The 15,514-nt window shown below is 44.1% G+C and overlaps 1 protein-coding gene and 1 pseudogene across 1 annotated transcript in view; one reads left to right on the top strand and one right to left on the bottom strand.

Moving 5' to 3' along the window:
- LOC101768658 (probable serine/threonine-protein kinase PBL3) overlaps positions 1–1,121 on the bottom strand; it is a 5,461-nt gene extending 4,340 nt beyond the window's left edge. The window contains exon 1 of the mRNA XM_004983088.4: positions 580–1,121. Within this exon, the coding sequence (XP_004983145.1) occupies positions 580–628 (49 nt within the window). The 5' untranslated portion in view covers positions 629–1,121. The remainder of the gene's footprint in view (positions 1–579) is intronic.
- A 10,845-nt stretch (positions 1,122–11,966) lies between these two features.
- On the top strand, positions 11,967–14,726 carry LOC101758388 (annotated as a pseudogene).
- The last annotated feature ends 788 nt before the right edge of the window (positions 14,727–15,514 follow it).

Raw genomic sequence — 15,514 nt, 5'->3', positions numbered from 1 at the left:
AAAAAAAAAATAGTATCGGTTGTTTCTGCATCCTTACAGTGTCATCATCAACCGCGTGGCTAGCTCTTATTTGCTAATTTATAGCCAACTCATCTAATAGGATAATTGCTGCCATGTAGCAGCTAAGAGCTAACTGACATGCGGCATGCCCTCATCGGAAACTAATAAATTTTCCATTGATCGCTAATTATAAATGTCAGCAAACACATCGCAACTGCCGACACCCGAGTCATAATTTTCATTCAATTCGAAACTGCAGGCACATCGCAATGGAGGGGTGCATGGTTGCGATATGGGAGTCGAAAGCAATGTTACCTTGCATGAATCCTAAAATGAAGTCGCACCCATTCAGGCACGAGCAACCATCCACCCACAACAACCTTCCAAAAAGACAGTGACCAGTAGAGAGCATCAATAACCCATTCAGCTGCATGACCTATCCGACCCCCCCCCCCCCCCCCCCCCAACAGCCCGCCATTACCGCCGGATCGGATCCGCCATAGGGGGCAGACAGCAATCAAGCCAGAAGCGGTTGCCAAAGAAACCGGGCAAAGAAGAAGGTCGTGAAGGCGCACTCACAGGAGGTGTTGTTGTCCACCGGCACCGCTTTGTCCATGCAGTTCCCCATCTCCTCCCAACGCTGCCGCCGGCCAACCTACCGGCGACGCATCGACCGGACCCAGCAGCCGCTCCGACGCCCTCCTGGTGCAGAGCTGCCAAGAACAGCAGCGGGGGTGGAAGTCTCTCCGCACGCGCCTGCGCAGAACTCGGCGGGAGTCAACGCCAGGAACCGCGGCTACCAATTGGGCGCTCCCTCCCTCCGAAACCCAATCTTCCGGAGGATCTGAGCCGAGCCCGACCGCGCGATGCCAACCGCGCCGGCAGAAGCACGCGCAAGAACGCGTCCTGAACCCCCGCCGGAGTCAAGTCAACCCGGCCGGCGGCTGCCGTGCGCGCCCGAGGAGTGGGAGTGCCGTGTGGACGGGGTTCGGGAGGAGGCGCGCGTGCGTGTGTGTGCTGTCGCGCCCGCGGCTCGCCCAAGGCCACCAAGAGGGGTGTGTGTGGAGGCGGAGCGGAAGCGGAAGCGGAAGCGGCAAGGAGGGAGGGAGAGAGGTGGGGGCCTCGTCCGCGAGAGACAGTCAGCTGTCTGGTGGGGCTGCTACTACCGCGGTAGAGTTTGGGAGTAGGCAAAAGGTTTGCGGTTTTGTAATGGCGGGTGTGATTGTGATCTGGTCTTTGGTGAACAAATGATGAGATTATTCTTGTTCCTGCGGCGGTGTCAAGGTGAGGTAATGCATGACGACGGAAATGACGATGTCTTTTTATGTATGTATATGATAGTTGAATTAGCTCTTTTAGACACTAATTTAGTCATAGAAGTCAAGAGATAGCTTAGGTTTTTTATTCCAAATACTATATCTAGGCTTGCCCACATAAACTATGCCCACATAAACTATGAGTGCACATATTTGAACGTGACTATTAGATACTTCCTTGTCTAGATCCATAGATATAATAAGGGAGTGTCTATAGCTCACCCAGGTAAAACGGAGACCCTCCTCACACGAATTTCTGAGCCATTGGATCTAAAATCAGCGGTTCAGATACCTCCTCTCTCTCTTATCTCCCCTCCCACCCTCTTCTTCTTCCTCCCCCCACCCTCTTCTTCTTCCTCCCCCCACCCCTCCGTTGCCCGCCGCCCAGGCCCTCCCCCACCCCTCCGGCGGACCCTAGCTCGCCCACGTCAGCCGCCTCCTGCCCCTCCCACCGCCGCCTCCCACCACCACCATCACCGTCGACGCCCCTGCCCCGGCACCGCCCAACCGCCATCCTCTACCGCCCGGTCGGCGGCGCCCCCGCCGCCACGCCTCGCCACCCCCGCACCCGCCACCTCCACCGGGCTGGCCTGCCGCCGCCGACCCTCCCTCTAAGGTCGGCGGTGAGCAGCCCCACCCCGGCAACCCCTGAACCCCTAACCCTAAACCCTTAACCTCGCCGGAATCTCGCTTGAGTTGGAGAAGAAAGGGGGATGGGGTGAAGAAAAATTTGGGTGAGGAGGGACTCTATTTCACTTGGGTAAGATTTAGCTTTCCCTGCATCTAGACATATACTATATCTATGTGCATAGAAAAAATATGCACCTAGAAAAGGTAAAACGACATACAATTTGGAACGGATGGAGTCGTGAAAGCACTTATATGTGCTTATAGTTATGGTTTGCATTAAAAACAAAGGATGTCAAGACTTCAAAAGTTTAAAAAAATTACCCGATAGATTGGTAGTATAGTAATACTCTCATAAATATAAAAAAACTCGACATGCCCGAAGCCATTGTTATTAAGGTAGAAGACAACCTCGACCACGGATCGAGAAAAATCCTGAACCTCGGGTTATGCTGGTGAGGGATATGTTTTAACTCTATGCCCATAAATTCGCTCCAACGAGAATTCGAACCGAGACCTGCTGGTGCAATTCGAGTGCTCTACCATAAATATCGTGGAACCTAATTGAAATTGGCGTATCATACATCTATATATGCTTCTCTAGCAAATACAATTTATGTTTTAGAGTCAAAACATATATATCTTTTTTAAAAAAATCGGAAAGGACTAGTTCACACTTCAAGGAGAAGAAACGGGTGTGAAGAAGGTTGGCAATGGGACAAGGCAAAGAATTAAGAGGCCTCGAGCCAAATCAAGTTTAGTCGAATTTAGTCTCATGTTCCGTCACATCAAGATTGGTGGAGAGAGATGGCAAATATAGACAGTGCTTTTAAGCACCATCAATATCTCTTGCCAGTCAAATAGGATCTTTGGACTTGGTCAAATTTGGATCTTGTATGTGTATCAAATCTAACCCTGTGGCAATAAGTGTCAATAAGCTATCCTCTGGAATAAGTTTTGAATGCTAAACGAACCGTGAGGGAGTATACAAGAGGGTAGAATCTTTGGAAATATACAATTGATGGTAACTCAAGAATGTAATAGTTCGATGACGTCGATGGTTCTGTAGATTTCTGAAATTAGAAAACTACCAAATAAATTCTTCTGCTAGTTCACACGCGTCCTCCGGGACGGCTACAGAAGCAAGGAAAATTCAGCCCCTTGGGGTCGCATGCAACGTGGTCAGTGTCGCATGCCTAAAGCTTTTTTTTTAATAAACAGGCACGAAACAGTGCCTATTTCATTAATAAAGAAAAGGTGGTACAAAGCAGCTAGTCGGAAAAAAGGAAACTGTACAAACGACTACACACGTGATAGAAGTACAAACGACTACGCACGCGACAGAAGGTTCGCTAAGCTCTTTGCTCCTGCCGTACTCCATGAAGATGCTTCATCCTTGTGCGTGCCACAATGGTTGGCACCGAATCTGGCACCGAAGATTCCTTATGTCTGAAAATTTAGTAATTTCGTTCCTTCCAAACTTCACAGCTGACAAGTAGTATTAAACTGCGTGTGGCCTTGCAAGGGATCTAAGGGCATCCTCGTGAGGTTTGACCACCATTCCAGCGGTGTTGTACTCCCTAGCCATGCCGCTGGGTCAAGCTGACCTAACCACATGGCCACTTGGCTCTAGATGCGTCTCATGTATCAGCAGTCCAGAAGTAGGTGAAGGGCCGTTTCCATTATTCTTCTGCACAGGGGGGCAAGATGGGCTGTGATCCCACCCTCTGCGTGCTAGTCTCTGCGCGCTAGTCTATTGAAGGACCAAACACGGTTCTGAAGGATTAGCCACGTGAAGAACTTGCATTTTGGTGGGGTCCGAGTTTTTCGGATAGTCGCAATCTTCGGCATAGTTGTGCAGCCAAAGAATTGTGCCTTGTAAGCTGAAGCTATTGTGTATTCACCGTGGGGGGTGAGCTTCCAAGTAATGCAATCCTCCCACTGCTGCTGTAGTTTGGTAGCTCTGACTAGATTCCAAAGTGTTACGAATTCCATTAGGTGCGCCGTCATGATACCTACCCGGTGGTTGAGGTCACAAATCCAGTTATTATTGGTAGGGCGTCTGCCACTGTTCGTTTTTTCTTTCTTGTTCTAGCCAAGAGTAAGGGCGCAATATCTTTTGGGCGTCTACCTTGGATCCAGCCAGAAGCCACTTTTATTGCCGTTTCCCATGTTGATGTGCGTGCATGCCGCAAATAACAGATGGTCAGACTTGTCACAGGGTACCTCCGTTCCTACCCATGCTTTTTCTAAGGATGTCCACTCGTGCCAGAGCCATCTAAGGCGCAGGGCTCTCGCTAATCTATCTAAGTTGAGCACACCTAGGCCGCCATGCTCTTTCGGTAGGGTTATTTTGTCCAATTGACTTTTCACTTTCCGCCTGATAGCTCTTTATCTCCAGCCCAAAAGAAGCGTTTGCGAATCTTATCAAGTTCCTTCAGGACCTCCTTTGTCGGCTTTAACGTCGTCAACAGATACACCGGTTGCGAGGATAGCACTGACTTGGTGAGACTAACCCAGCCCGTTTGCATTAGGTTTCTCCCGTTCTAGGTGGAGAGCTTCACTGCTGCCTTGTCAATTAAGGGTTGGAAATCCAGCTTCCGTAGTCACTGGACCGAAAGAGGCAGTCCTAGATACCTCGGAGGGAAGGATAATTGCGTCACAGGCAGGTTCGTGAGTACTGAGTCTAGGTCGATATTACTGGAGCTGATGACCGTTACGCTTGTTTTCTCTAGGTTAGTATGGAGGCCAGTCGTCGATTGGAATCGTAGCAAGATGTCTTTTAGGTTTGTGACGTCCCTAACAGTGGGCTTTATAAAGATCGCAACGTCTTCAGGGTACATGGAGACATCATTGTTTGCTTTAATTTGCTATATACAAAGCCTTGCCAATCTCTCGACGAAATATAAAGCCTTTGTATATAGCAAATTAAAGCAAACAATGATCGGCAAATTCCACTCCCCTTGTTCATGATAACGACGCTCTCCCATGGTGTATTTTGTGATCAACCGAGGACATGTCTAGAAAACATTTCTTTTGTTCTGTTCTTCTCGCTTCTGTTTCCGATGGATCGGAAGAGACGAAGCATACTTCACAAGCAACCAAAAGACCCAAGATTTGAAGTTGGCGAAGTCAGGATCCTTGCCGGCCGGCCTGATTATGTGCGGAAACTACAAACCAAATTACGTACTTGACTGGAGTAGTCTCTCTAGTTTGGTATAGTTAAATCGCTGCTGCTGCCCTTGACCGCCGGCCGATGCGATTAGTTTTCTCGATCTCCCGGCCCTGTCCTCATCATGCCTGGAAAATTTTGTGTCGCATTTATTTGTAAGGTAAGTGAAATAAATTCGCGGCAATGAACAGGGAATTTTTTTTTGTAAGGGTTCTTTTTGTCCAGTCTGTACCGCACTGAATGATCGTACATGTCTGAAACACAATTGTTTGTGTTGGAATTACTAATTAACAAGGGGATGAGCCCCCAGTACAGTTGACTTAAGTTTTATAAAATAAATCAGTTGAGCCTCTGTTTGCTTGAGCTGCAGTTTTTCGATCTTATTCTGAAAAGCCACTGCTAGCTTTGGTTCTGACAAATCAATAATAACTTTTAGAAAATATTTTTAACTTTCTAGACTCAGAAAGATAAAAAAAACTCAGAAAACTTAGATTTTCAGTTTTCCAAATAAACTCAGCTTTCTAGATTTTTGATTTTGCGGAAGCTGCACGAGAAATTCACTAAATGTTTGAGGCTTCTGATTTTTTACGCTGCTCAGAAGCTCAATCAAACAAGCCTAAGAGATAGGGAAGCCTCAAGCCATAATACCTAACCTTGCTGGCGAGTAGTGCTCTTAGAAGACTTTATTATGACTTAAAAAAATGATTAAGTCATACTCCTTGCGTCCACAAATACAATCATTTTACGATATTGGCATGGTCTTTAATATGCTATTTGACCAATAAAATCTAAAAAAGATTATTTTAAATAGAAAGAATTACATATTTGTGATAAATGAATCTAGTAACATCATTTATACATTAGTAATCATTTATTACATATTGTGATAATTTTTTTTGCAATTGACAGTTAAAATTTAAAAAGTTTGATTTTTGAGAAACCAAGAAATGCTTATATTTGTGGATAGAGGGAATATGTTTTACGTTTCGGTGAACTTTTATCTTTGATTTGTTTAAGCTATTACTGAAGTGAAATATATGTCCAATGAAAGGGTCAATCGAATGAATATATGTTTAGGAAACTCGTGCTGTTACTCATCGAGCTGATATATTGCACGGATTGATGCTAGTGCAGTTGCCAACAATTATTAGCAGGTCCTAAATTGGGAACGGAGGCTTCTGCGCGGATCTCAATTTCATTGTCAAGCACAGCAATACAGTGTTTGAGAAATCTTCGTTCCTGACGAAGTCAACGAATGTAATACAACGAAAAAGAACATTCCTCAGCGGAATACATTGACAAAACATTGACCTTGAGATATGTGATGTTGCCGTGCACGACCTCACAATGCAAGTCGAGCTGGACATGCCAACTTCCTGGTGTGTTCTTGGCTTGGCTTGTGTGATCGACTTGATGAGGCCGGAACGACACCGCTCTCATCTTTGTCTTTTGAACTCATCTTTGTTCTTCTAAAATAAGGAATGAATGGAGTTAGGAGAAAGGGTTGAGCTAGAAAGGCGGGAAACTGTTTATGAATATAAGAAGCATCTTCCCAAGTTGCATCCTCTGGTGTTGCATTGGACCATTGAATCAAGACCTGAACTTGAGCATGGTTGCCACATCCTAAGTGAAATAAAACTTCGTAGAGAGAGATCATTTAGATCGTTTAGAATTTGCTTTTCCTTGAGCACCGACCAGAGGGAGAAGAGCGAGTGATCCCTCGATAGGGAGCACGAGCGATGCAACCAACGGGAGGACAAGACAAGCCCTTCCGAAAAGCTAGTTTTCCTTTCATCTGAGCGAAGTGATTCCTCAAGGTCAGGTTAAACAAGTGAATCATCGGTTGCAAGCACGAGAGCAAGCGATCGAAAAGGAGGAGAAAGAAACACGATAACTAGATGTCGAAGCCAGCTTGAGATGAACATTAGGAATGAAAAACAGTGATTCAACGTTATGAGTACCCTCCCTTAATAAATAAATAGAATAGGGGCCAAACAATTTCCTTCAATTTGAGTAGAGTGCGTTGGCTGGAAAGTAGTAAAGTCGAAGTGAACCTCTATTTAGGAGAGATAACCCCGAACTCGAGCTACTTCATTCTCTAATAGGCTTGTTGTACCCGGTCTTGCTATTGACTCCCTAGCTAGCTCAGAAGGAATGCCTAACTCTGTTGGGACAGATTGGACAGTTGGAGCAGCCGATAAACCAGCCACAACAGAAACAGAATGACTAGTTTCAACAAGGCGAGCAGGAGAAGCTACTCTCTTTTTAGTCGCATCCGTGGAAGGAAAGAAGGATCAGATCGTAAGCGAACAGTGGGAAGAGCGTAAGCGAGTTCAGTCAATGCAATGAAGGGTAGGAGAAATCCCGCTCAGGAAGATAGGTTTAGGAAGATGGCACCGGAAGGGAAGATAGTACTCCCCTAATGAACTCTGATTGGCCAGGCAATCGAAACTTCTTCGTCTAGTCTAGATTGGCTGTACGAGACACTGTTCTTCTTTGTTATAGGAGTCGAGGTAGCCACCACCGGCTAAAGAAAATCGTCCTTCATTCGTTTTCTTCCTCGTAGTCGTTTTAGTCCTCGGCTAAGGTATCATCAGATATAGAAGAAGCAGAGACCGGGGGTAATAGCAAAAAAGGAATATAACTCGTCCGAGGAAGTGGGCGCAGGGGGCAGTGGGGTAAGGTAATTGAAGTAACTAGCCAGTATTAAGATTAGGCATAAGCATAATAAACTGATGCATCCGAAGACGGTGAATCTAGAATAGAGGCCGGGTGGGGAAGCAAAAGATGCAAGAGAGCCTTTTTCTGGGATTGGATTTCACTCATTTAGTGCTTGGGATGCGGGCAGGCGTGGAAGATGAACATAAGAGAGCTCCGCCCTTGCCTTGCACCGGTGAACAAAAGAAAGAAAGGAGACAAGGTCAGAACTAAGACGTCAATAGCTTATTTTAAGTGACGTATTCCTGTCGGGAACAGCGAGCAAGGATAAAATGAGAGTATGAGCCCACACCCATATAGAAATCAGTCATATGCCTGATAGTCGTTATCTATTCTTTCTCAATGATAGTATTATTACCCGAAAACGATATGTACAGAGGAAGCTAGTTTGTACTCTAGTTCTGTCCCCAAGGCACGAGTGAAGCCCTTCTCCAGTATGGTAAAGTGAAACCGCTTCGGAGTTTATGGTTCGAAAGAAAGAGAGAGGAAAGCACTTATAAAGCGGTGGGCTCTTCTCTTCTCTTCTCTTCTCTTATAGTAAACAAGAGTTCCGTTAAGCTCTGGGACTCTGGGCAAGATAGCTGTAGTTGTGAAAACGTAAATTGACCGAAGTTTGTCTTGACTTTCCCCTATTCTACGTATACCATCTCCGAGCCTCTCGTTAAATCGAATCAATTGATGAAAGATGCCCGTCCTTGCTAGGCCAGTTAGAAGTTCCTGGGGATGTGATTGACCTAAGAAGCCCGTGTTATCGATAGATGTAAGTTCATAGTTGAAGACAAGGGAGTTTTAGCTTTTTCGTACCTCGCCCCGGTGTCACTGACAGGGGAAGCGCAAGGTTGATTTATCTGTTTTCGACTCATGAAAGTTATCACAGCTAGCCAGCCTACAAGGAAGATTTGTGGGAAGTAAGTTACAAGACTTCTCCCCAAGCTCTATTTCCGGACCTAGTTCAAGGACAGGAGCTGGGGATTTGGCCAAGCCAGTTGTTGAAGTCGAGTATGAGCTTCTATCCAATCGAAAGAAGAAGCAAAGGCTTTTCGGTAAAATATCTATTTTTTAGTGGTCCTTGCATTCACTCCTCCAAGGAGGTGGGAATTCATCCATAGTACGCCTATCTATGGAAAAGTTCTTTTGAAAGATTTCCCCTTCCTTTCTTCTCTACACTTATCCGAATAGGTTGGTGTGCCAGTTTCTTCTCTTCTCCTGCCATCCCGACCTGTTGGCCATACCGTAGTGTGAGCACCATTATTAGAATTGGAGTATCTCTTTCAAGCACGCACATAATGGACAGCGTGGGAATACCTACAATAGGGACAGCCCGTCATAGACCACAGGAATCCATACCCTCGCGGAAAGGAGAGGAAGAAGACTGTCTTCTCGGGGAAGACAGGCTTTCTCGGACTAGAAGAAGAAGAGGAAGAAATCGATACTATGCTAGCTAGTTACAGGGAAGCTGCATCAATGGAAGTTGGATTGCCTAGTTTTGCTTTTGAGTTCGATTTGAACTACTTTTCCAAGGAACCACACTGGGCTAACTTGAATCTGTAATCGATGGTTAAGGCGCGCAGCGGTAAGGTTCCCACCGAATCAAGAATTCGGCAATTGAGGAGCTCGATTAGTCATACTCACCACCACCTGCTCTAGGCCCATTGCCAGATCTCAGAACAAGTCAGCAGGGAGAGGGAGTTTATCTAAGCGAGAATGGGGTCGGGGCTAATGCTTCGTTTTGGCTTGATCTATTTCACAACAAGTGAAGTGGGAGATTGACGGTTGGTTTACAGACTGCAATCAGCTCGGGAAAAAAAGAAAGAAGTATCTAACTAGAGCTCGCTCCTTTAGTATTTAATAGGGAAATTCCTACTGAAAAAGCCATGAAATCACGTTGAAAATAAGGCAAGCAATTAGAGTATTACGTAAGGAAAAATACCTCGCAGAGGGTCTTATGGCCCAACCCTTTCTATTTTGGTTTTTTCCTAATTGCGCACCCCTACCTTTTATTGATAGTTTATGCCGGGTCTTTTCCTTCTGAATAAGATTGTTAGTTTCTGCTAGAGAGGTTGCTCCAAAAATAGTAACCTGCTCCTGGTTCACATGAACAAAGTGTAGCAGAACGGACTTCCATCCTTTTTTGAAGGAAATGCATACATTGGGGAATTCCGGGCTCCGGAGAACCTTCTGGGATGTATGTTTGGAAGCATTCAAAGAAGAAATCCCCATAGTTATCTCGTAATAAGAAGGAGACGGTTGAGTCTCCTTTATCAGGAGGATTTTAACGGGAAAACATGTCTGGATCCGCTTTTGCAATTCTAGCGGACCAACGGCTATGCAGCTCTCAGAAACAAAATGAACAAGAACATACTTTCGAATTGTGGTAGGGGCGAACCCATCCGGGCGGGTGGAAGCCTTGGAATATATTAGTGCAACTACACTCATAGACAATAGAATGCTTAGAAGAAAGCAGATAGATAAGTAAACGAATTCTTTCATTACCAAAGGCTCTCACTTCGTTCTCTCGCTCTCCTCGCGGCGCTCCTTGCTCGCGGAGAGGCATACCGAAAAAAAAGACGCTCAGATGTGGATTCAATCGCGCGGTTTCGTTTTTCTTCTCCACCACACCAAATAGTTGAATAATAAGACACAAACTAGATACGGAATCGCTATGCTAAGTTTCTTTCTATATGGGTAATAAGTGTAGGGATTGACCTCACCGAGTAAAGATAAGAACTCGTACCAGGATTTACCATTGTTGGCTAAAGCATTGTTGGCAAAATCTTACTTACCTAACAGGCGGCGCATTTGCTACTTACCTAACTAACAGAGCAGGCAGGCGCATTTGCCAGAACAGGCGCATTTGCTGGTCCAGTTAATTACGGATTGGATATGACAGTTCATTACTTGAAATTATGGGGAATGCTCATTTCTTTGTTTAGCATTTCTTTCCTGAATCAGAGTTTTGAGTAGCCCGAGTGAGGGACGGACATGAAATTAAGAAAGAGCCCGCACGCAGGCTTCTGATCTAGATGCACTGAAAATGGCTATAAAATATCCAGTTTTAGAAAACAACACTCACTCTCTCTTTACGAGAATTTCAAGTGGGTTGGTTCAATTCCTAGCTTTTTGGATTTGTATTGCCTTACGAACTTGCTAACTAAAAGAAGGTAGGTCCACAAACAAGTCTATATTGGAAGAGATAGAGAGCATTTTTCCCCTTTGTAATTTCACAAAAAGTGGAGAGCCCTAGCATTGAATGAACGTAGTTACTTATCGAATTACTTGAAGTGAAGGAATGCCCAGAATTATTTACTTGTCCGAATAGATTGACTCGGTAGGCCGTAGGAAAAGATAACTCATGCCTACTTTACTTACTTGCCCAAGCCCTACCTACATATTTGACTAGTAGTTCTTTCGGAGAATTACTCTCTACCTACCTATAGTAGATTGAGTCGAGTAGTGATGAACACTTATATATACCAGTCCGAGTATTGAATCGAACTAACTCATACATAGGAATTCCTTTCTGGTTGTCTTGCATTTACTTTTTCTTTGATTTGTCTTGTATTCCCGAAGAGACAGGGAAAGCTTTACCAGTTGTGCGGACGGATTAGCCTTAATTAACTTATTAGTAAGTAAGATCTTGGCTTTGTATTGCCGCTTTTCCTAGATATAGCATAGTAGTGCGTTTGCGATAAGATTGAATTGAAACTCGAAGTGAGAGCATGCATTTCCAGCCATACGGAGAGAATTACCCGCCTACCTGGATGGCCTGCCTAGTAGTTCTTTTGACCTGGATGGTCCGCCTGCCTAGCTGTTAGCTTCAACAGGTTGCTAAGCATTAAACAGTGGAGCTGTATTTGTTTATATTTATTTAATTTGAACCATTGGGAAAAGGGAACTGCTAAATCTGCCTGTGCTCATAGAATTTTTTGATTGTGCTGTCTGTTTATATAGACCTTGTATGTGTTTACTCTTGATTTTGTTTTTTGAAATGTGCACTCAGAGTTCCTATTTTTATTGTTGCGATGTCCTGCAGTGTACCTGATTGTATGTCCAATACCATTGGTCCCAAAGGAAGATCCTAACAGAGACAGAGCTATTTATATAAATTTAGTGAAGTTATCTGCAAGCAGACAATGTCTGCGATCATGTTATGCACTTGCAGTGGGGACCAATCCAGGTTCGAAGATATTCCTCGATCGCCAGAATCTCTTGCGACATGTGATTTCTCAGCAAATGGCTCTTCTTCAAAGATAGCAAGTCGAGAAACAACGCCTGATGATAGCCAAGTAAATGAAGTAGAATCAGACCTCAGAGAAACCCTTTCATTAAATTATGAGGTTTGCTGCACCCCTTCAATCTTCGAGGAAATTTGGCTATCTTGTGTTTCTTATATTTGCTAATTGATAGATTTATTTTTCTGTGTAACAGGAGGCCCGGGCATTGTTAGGTAGACTGGAAACATCAGAGAGGAAATTTTGATGCAGCATTGCTGGTTCTTCAGGGAATTGATATAAGAAGTTTGAGGCCACGAATGACCAGTGCTATTGCTGAAAGTATCAAGTCTAGAGTGCCTCCACGTTCTTCAAGAAGGAAAACCTCACAAGTGAACAGAATGCTAATGCATATGTCAATGCATTCTGTAAGCTTGCTTCTAGAGGCCATATTGCTTAAAGCAAAGTCATTGGAAGGCCTTGGTAGAGTAACAGGTATTAACTAGATTTTTCTTTTCAATGTGCTTTCTTGTATTGTACTTTAGCATTGCCATCTGAAATGGGTATAGTAGTTCCAGAAGCGTTGCAAATCTCCTATTGTCCTATATATGCGGTCCTAGCTATTTTGTTTTAGTGAAAAATATGTTTTTGACAAAACGGAGTAAAAGGCTGTTATGCTTCATATTGATAACTTTTGCATCTGAAAGAGCTTTGTTGCATCCGTCAGAGTTTCACTTCATGCTATCTTGACATGGCTGATGCTGCGGAAGAATGCAAAACCATCATAGACATAGTTGAGTCTGCATGGCCATATGGTGTTCCTGACGGGTAAGCTAATGGACATATTCCATTCAGCTCTAGAATATCTTCCCAAACTGTGGATGAGAAGCTGTTGTTTCGAAGAAGCCATCATTGCATATCGGAGAGCTCTTGCAAAGCCATGGAATTTGGATTCTGAAAGGTCCGCCAACTTACAAAAAGACTTGGCAGTGACTCTGCTGTATTGTGGTGTTGAAGTGAAGTTTCCTGAAGAATTTGGTCAGAAAGGGAACCTGTTAACCCCTGGGAACAACATAGAGGAAGCAATTTTTTTATTACTCGTACTAACAAGAAAGCTATCCCTCCAAGAAATAAAATGGGATCCTGACCTTGTGAACCATTTGATGTATGCACTCTCGTTATCCGGGCATCATGAAGTTTTGGCCAGCCATCTAGAAATGTTGTTGCCAGGAACCTATACCAGATCGGAGAGATGGTCTATCCTTGCACTTTGCAACAGTGCAGCTGGTATGGATGATAGTGCATTAAACATCATAAGGAATGGTTTTTGTGTATTAGAGAGAAAGGGAAAACCTCATATTCCATCTCTTCTTTTAGGAGCAAAACTATGCTGTTAGAATCCAAAGCATGCTTCCGAAGGGATCAAATTTGCAAATAAAGCCATGAAGTCTTTCAGAAGTCACGATATGCATTTCATCAGCATTGTAAACCACTTTCTTGGTGTGTGTTATGGACCTTTTTCTAGGTCGTCCACTTCACACTTGGATAAATCGAGATTACAAGATGATGCACTGAGGCTGCTGCAGGATGCTGCTGCAATGGCAAAGTATAATCCTGAAATAATGTATAGCCTTGCTTGGGAAAATGCGATGCAGCGCAAACTCAATGCAGCTGTTGAAAATGCAACAGAATGTCTTGAAATGGTGATGGGTGGTTCAGTTAGTGCCTGGAAGTTATTAATTCTTGTATTATCTGCACAGCAGAATTTACAAGAAGCCGAAGCAGTAGCGGATATTGCCATAGATGAAGCTGAGAAAGATGATCAGTTGGATATTTTGAGGCTGAAAGCACAAATTCAGGCTTCCCGTGGACAATTCAAGCCTGCAGTGGAATCTTTTCGGGTTTAGCTTTGGTCGCAAGCAAAGAAGGAAGTCTGGAAATCAACCACTTGTAGTGAGGTACAACCCCTTCTCTTCTTTATTAGACTCCCATTAAAATATCATTGTTCTTCTTCGCTCATTATCTACTTGGTCTTGACAGGTTAAATCCCTACAGAAGTTAGAGATGGACACATGGTTAGATTTGGCGTCAATATACACAAAGCTTGAGGCATGGCATGACTCAAACATCTGCCTTGACAAAGCCAGATCCATCGATTTCTTTTATCCCAAGTATTGGCACGTAAGAGGTAAATATTCGCAACTACCTGACCTGATTCTGCTAATATATTCAGTTATGCTTTCTTTTTACCAAACAAATAAGGAACTCAAAATAAATTATTGTAATTTTTTGCCAAGTGTTGTGATTGGCTTTGGCTGCATTTGCTTCAGTTTTCATGTCCTCTGGACATCAAGAAAATGGGGTTGTCCCTGAAACTTAATAATACAGTACTACTATACCGGTGCTTCTGGATTGATATCTAAATGAATATCCAAGAGGTTGCTGCTTCTGTTAGTTTTTTACTATTAAAGTTCGTTCGATGGTTCGATGTTTCAAACTGCTAATGCATTCAGCACCTTTGCGGGTCTTCAGTTGGAGGGTCAATCCTTGCACCAAGAAGCCTTGATGGCGTTTTCATTCGCCCTTTCGATCAATCCAAATTACGTCCCAAGCATGGTTTCTATGGCAGGAATTCTACGAAATCTAGGAGGGAACTTGTTATCAAACTACTGCCTGCGCTAGGGGAAGTGCGAAAGAAAAACCAGTTTCAAGATCTGATACCCTTGAAGGACTCCCAGGAATGAGAGAGCAAGTACAAGGACAATCTGATTTTCTAAGGATAGGCGGTATTCCATAATTAACATAGTTCGGTTAGAGTGGATTTTAAAAGCTACAGCAGATCGATAAGTTGCTAATTTAGCTAAGTAAACTCCACTACGGAATCTAGCTCTCCATACCATAAGAGGGTATTCCCAATGAGACAAGTAGTTTATCGAAGGGACCCTCTGTCTGAAGATTGTAGTCCGGATTTCTCGGAATAGAATAATTGAATGAGCAGGTGCAGATGGTCAATCTCCATCTTGAAGCCGAGTCTCTCTGTCTTCTTATTTTATATAAAGATATAGAGAATAACTCGATCGATCGTAGAATGATTCGTGATCTGATCTTCATTTGGGCGGCTTTCGCTCAATCCGTGGCTGTAGTGATAAGGCAGGGGTACAAAAAGAAGATATAGAATTGTAGCTAACGGGGTTCCCTCGCCCTCGCCTGTCACTATAGCGTGTCAAGTTTCTCTCTTTCCAATCGGGATTTTTTAGGTGTGAAGTGAAGTTCACCAGAAACGCTAGCTATATGCTTAACACAGGGTAGGGGATTCCATTCCACCAAAGACGTAAGGTGAACGAGTTCACCCCGACTCCAGAAAGATAGGTAAAACTGTGGACTGAGGTTCAGTCAGGAATTTGCGTATAGAAAGGAGCAAGAAAACGTATGCGCTTTAGCAACAAAGCGCTCATCCCTTGTTCTTTCGC

This window comes from Setaria italica, chromosome IX (assembly GCF_000263155.2).
Source record: "Setaria italica strain Yugu1 chromosome IX, Setaria_italica_v2.0, whole genome shotgun sequence".
In the NCBI taxonomy this organism is placed as follows: Eukaryota; Viridiplantae; Streptophyta; class Magnoliopsida; order Poales; family Poaceae; genus Setaria; species Setaria italica.
Note: the sequence above shows the minus strand (reverse complement) of the source record. Positions and strands in the feature narration are given on the sequence as shown.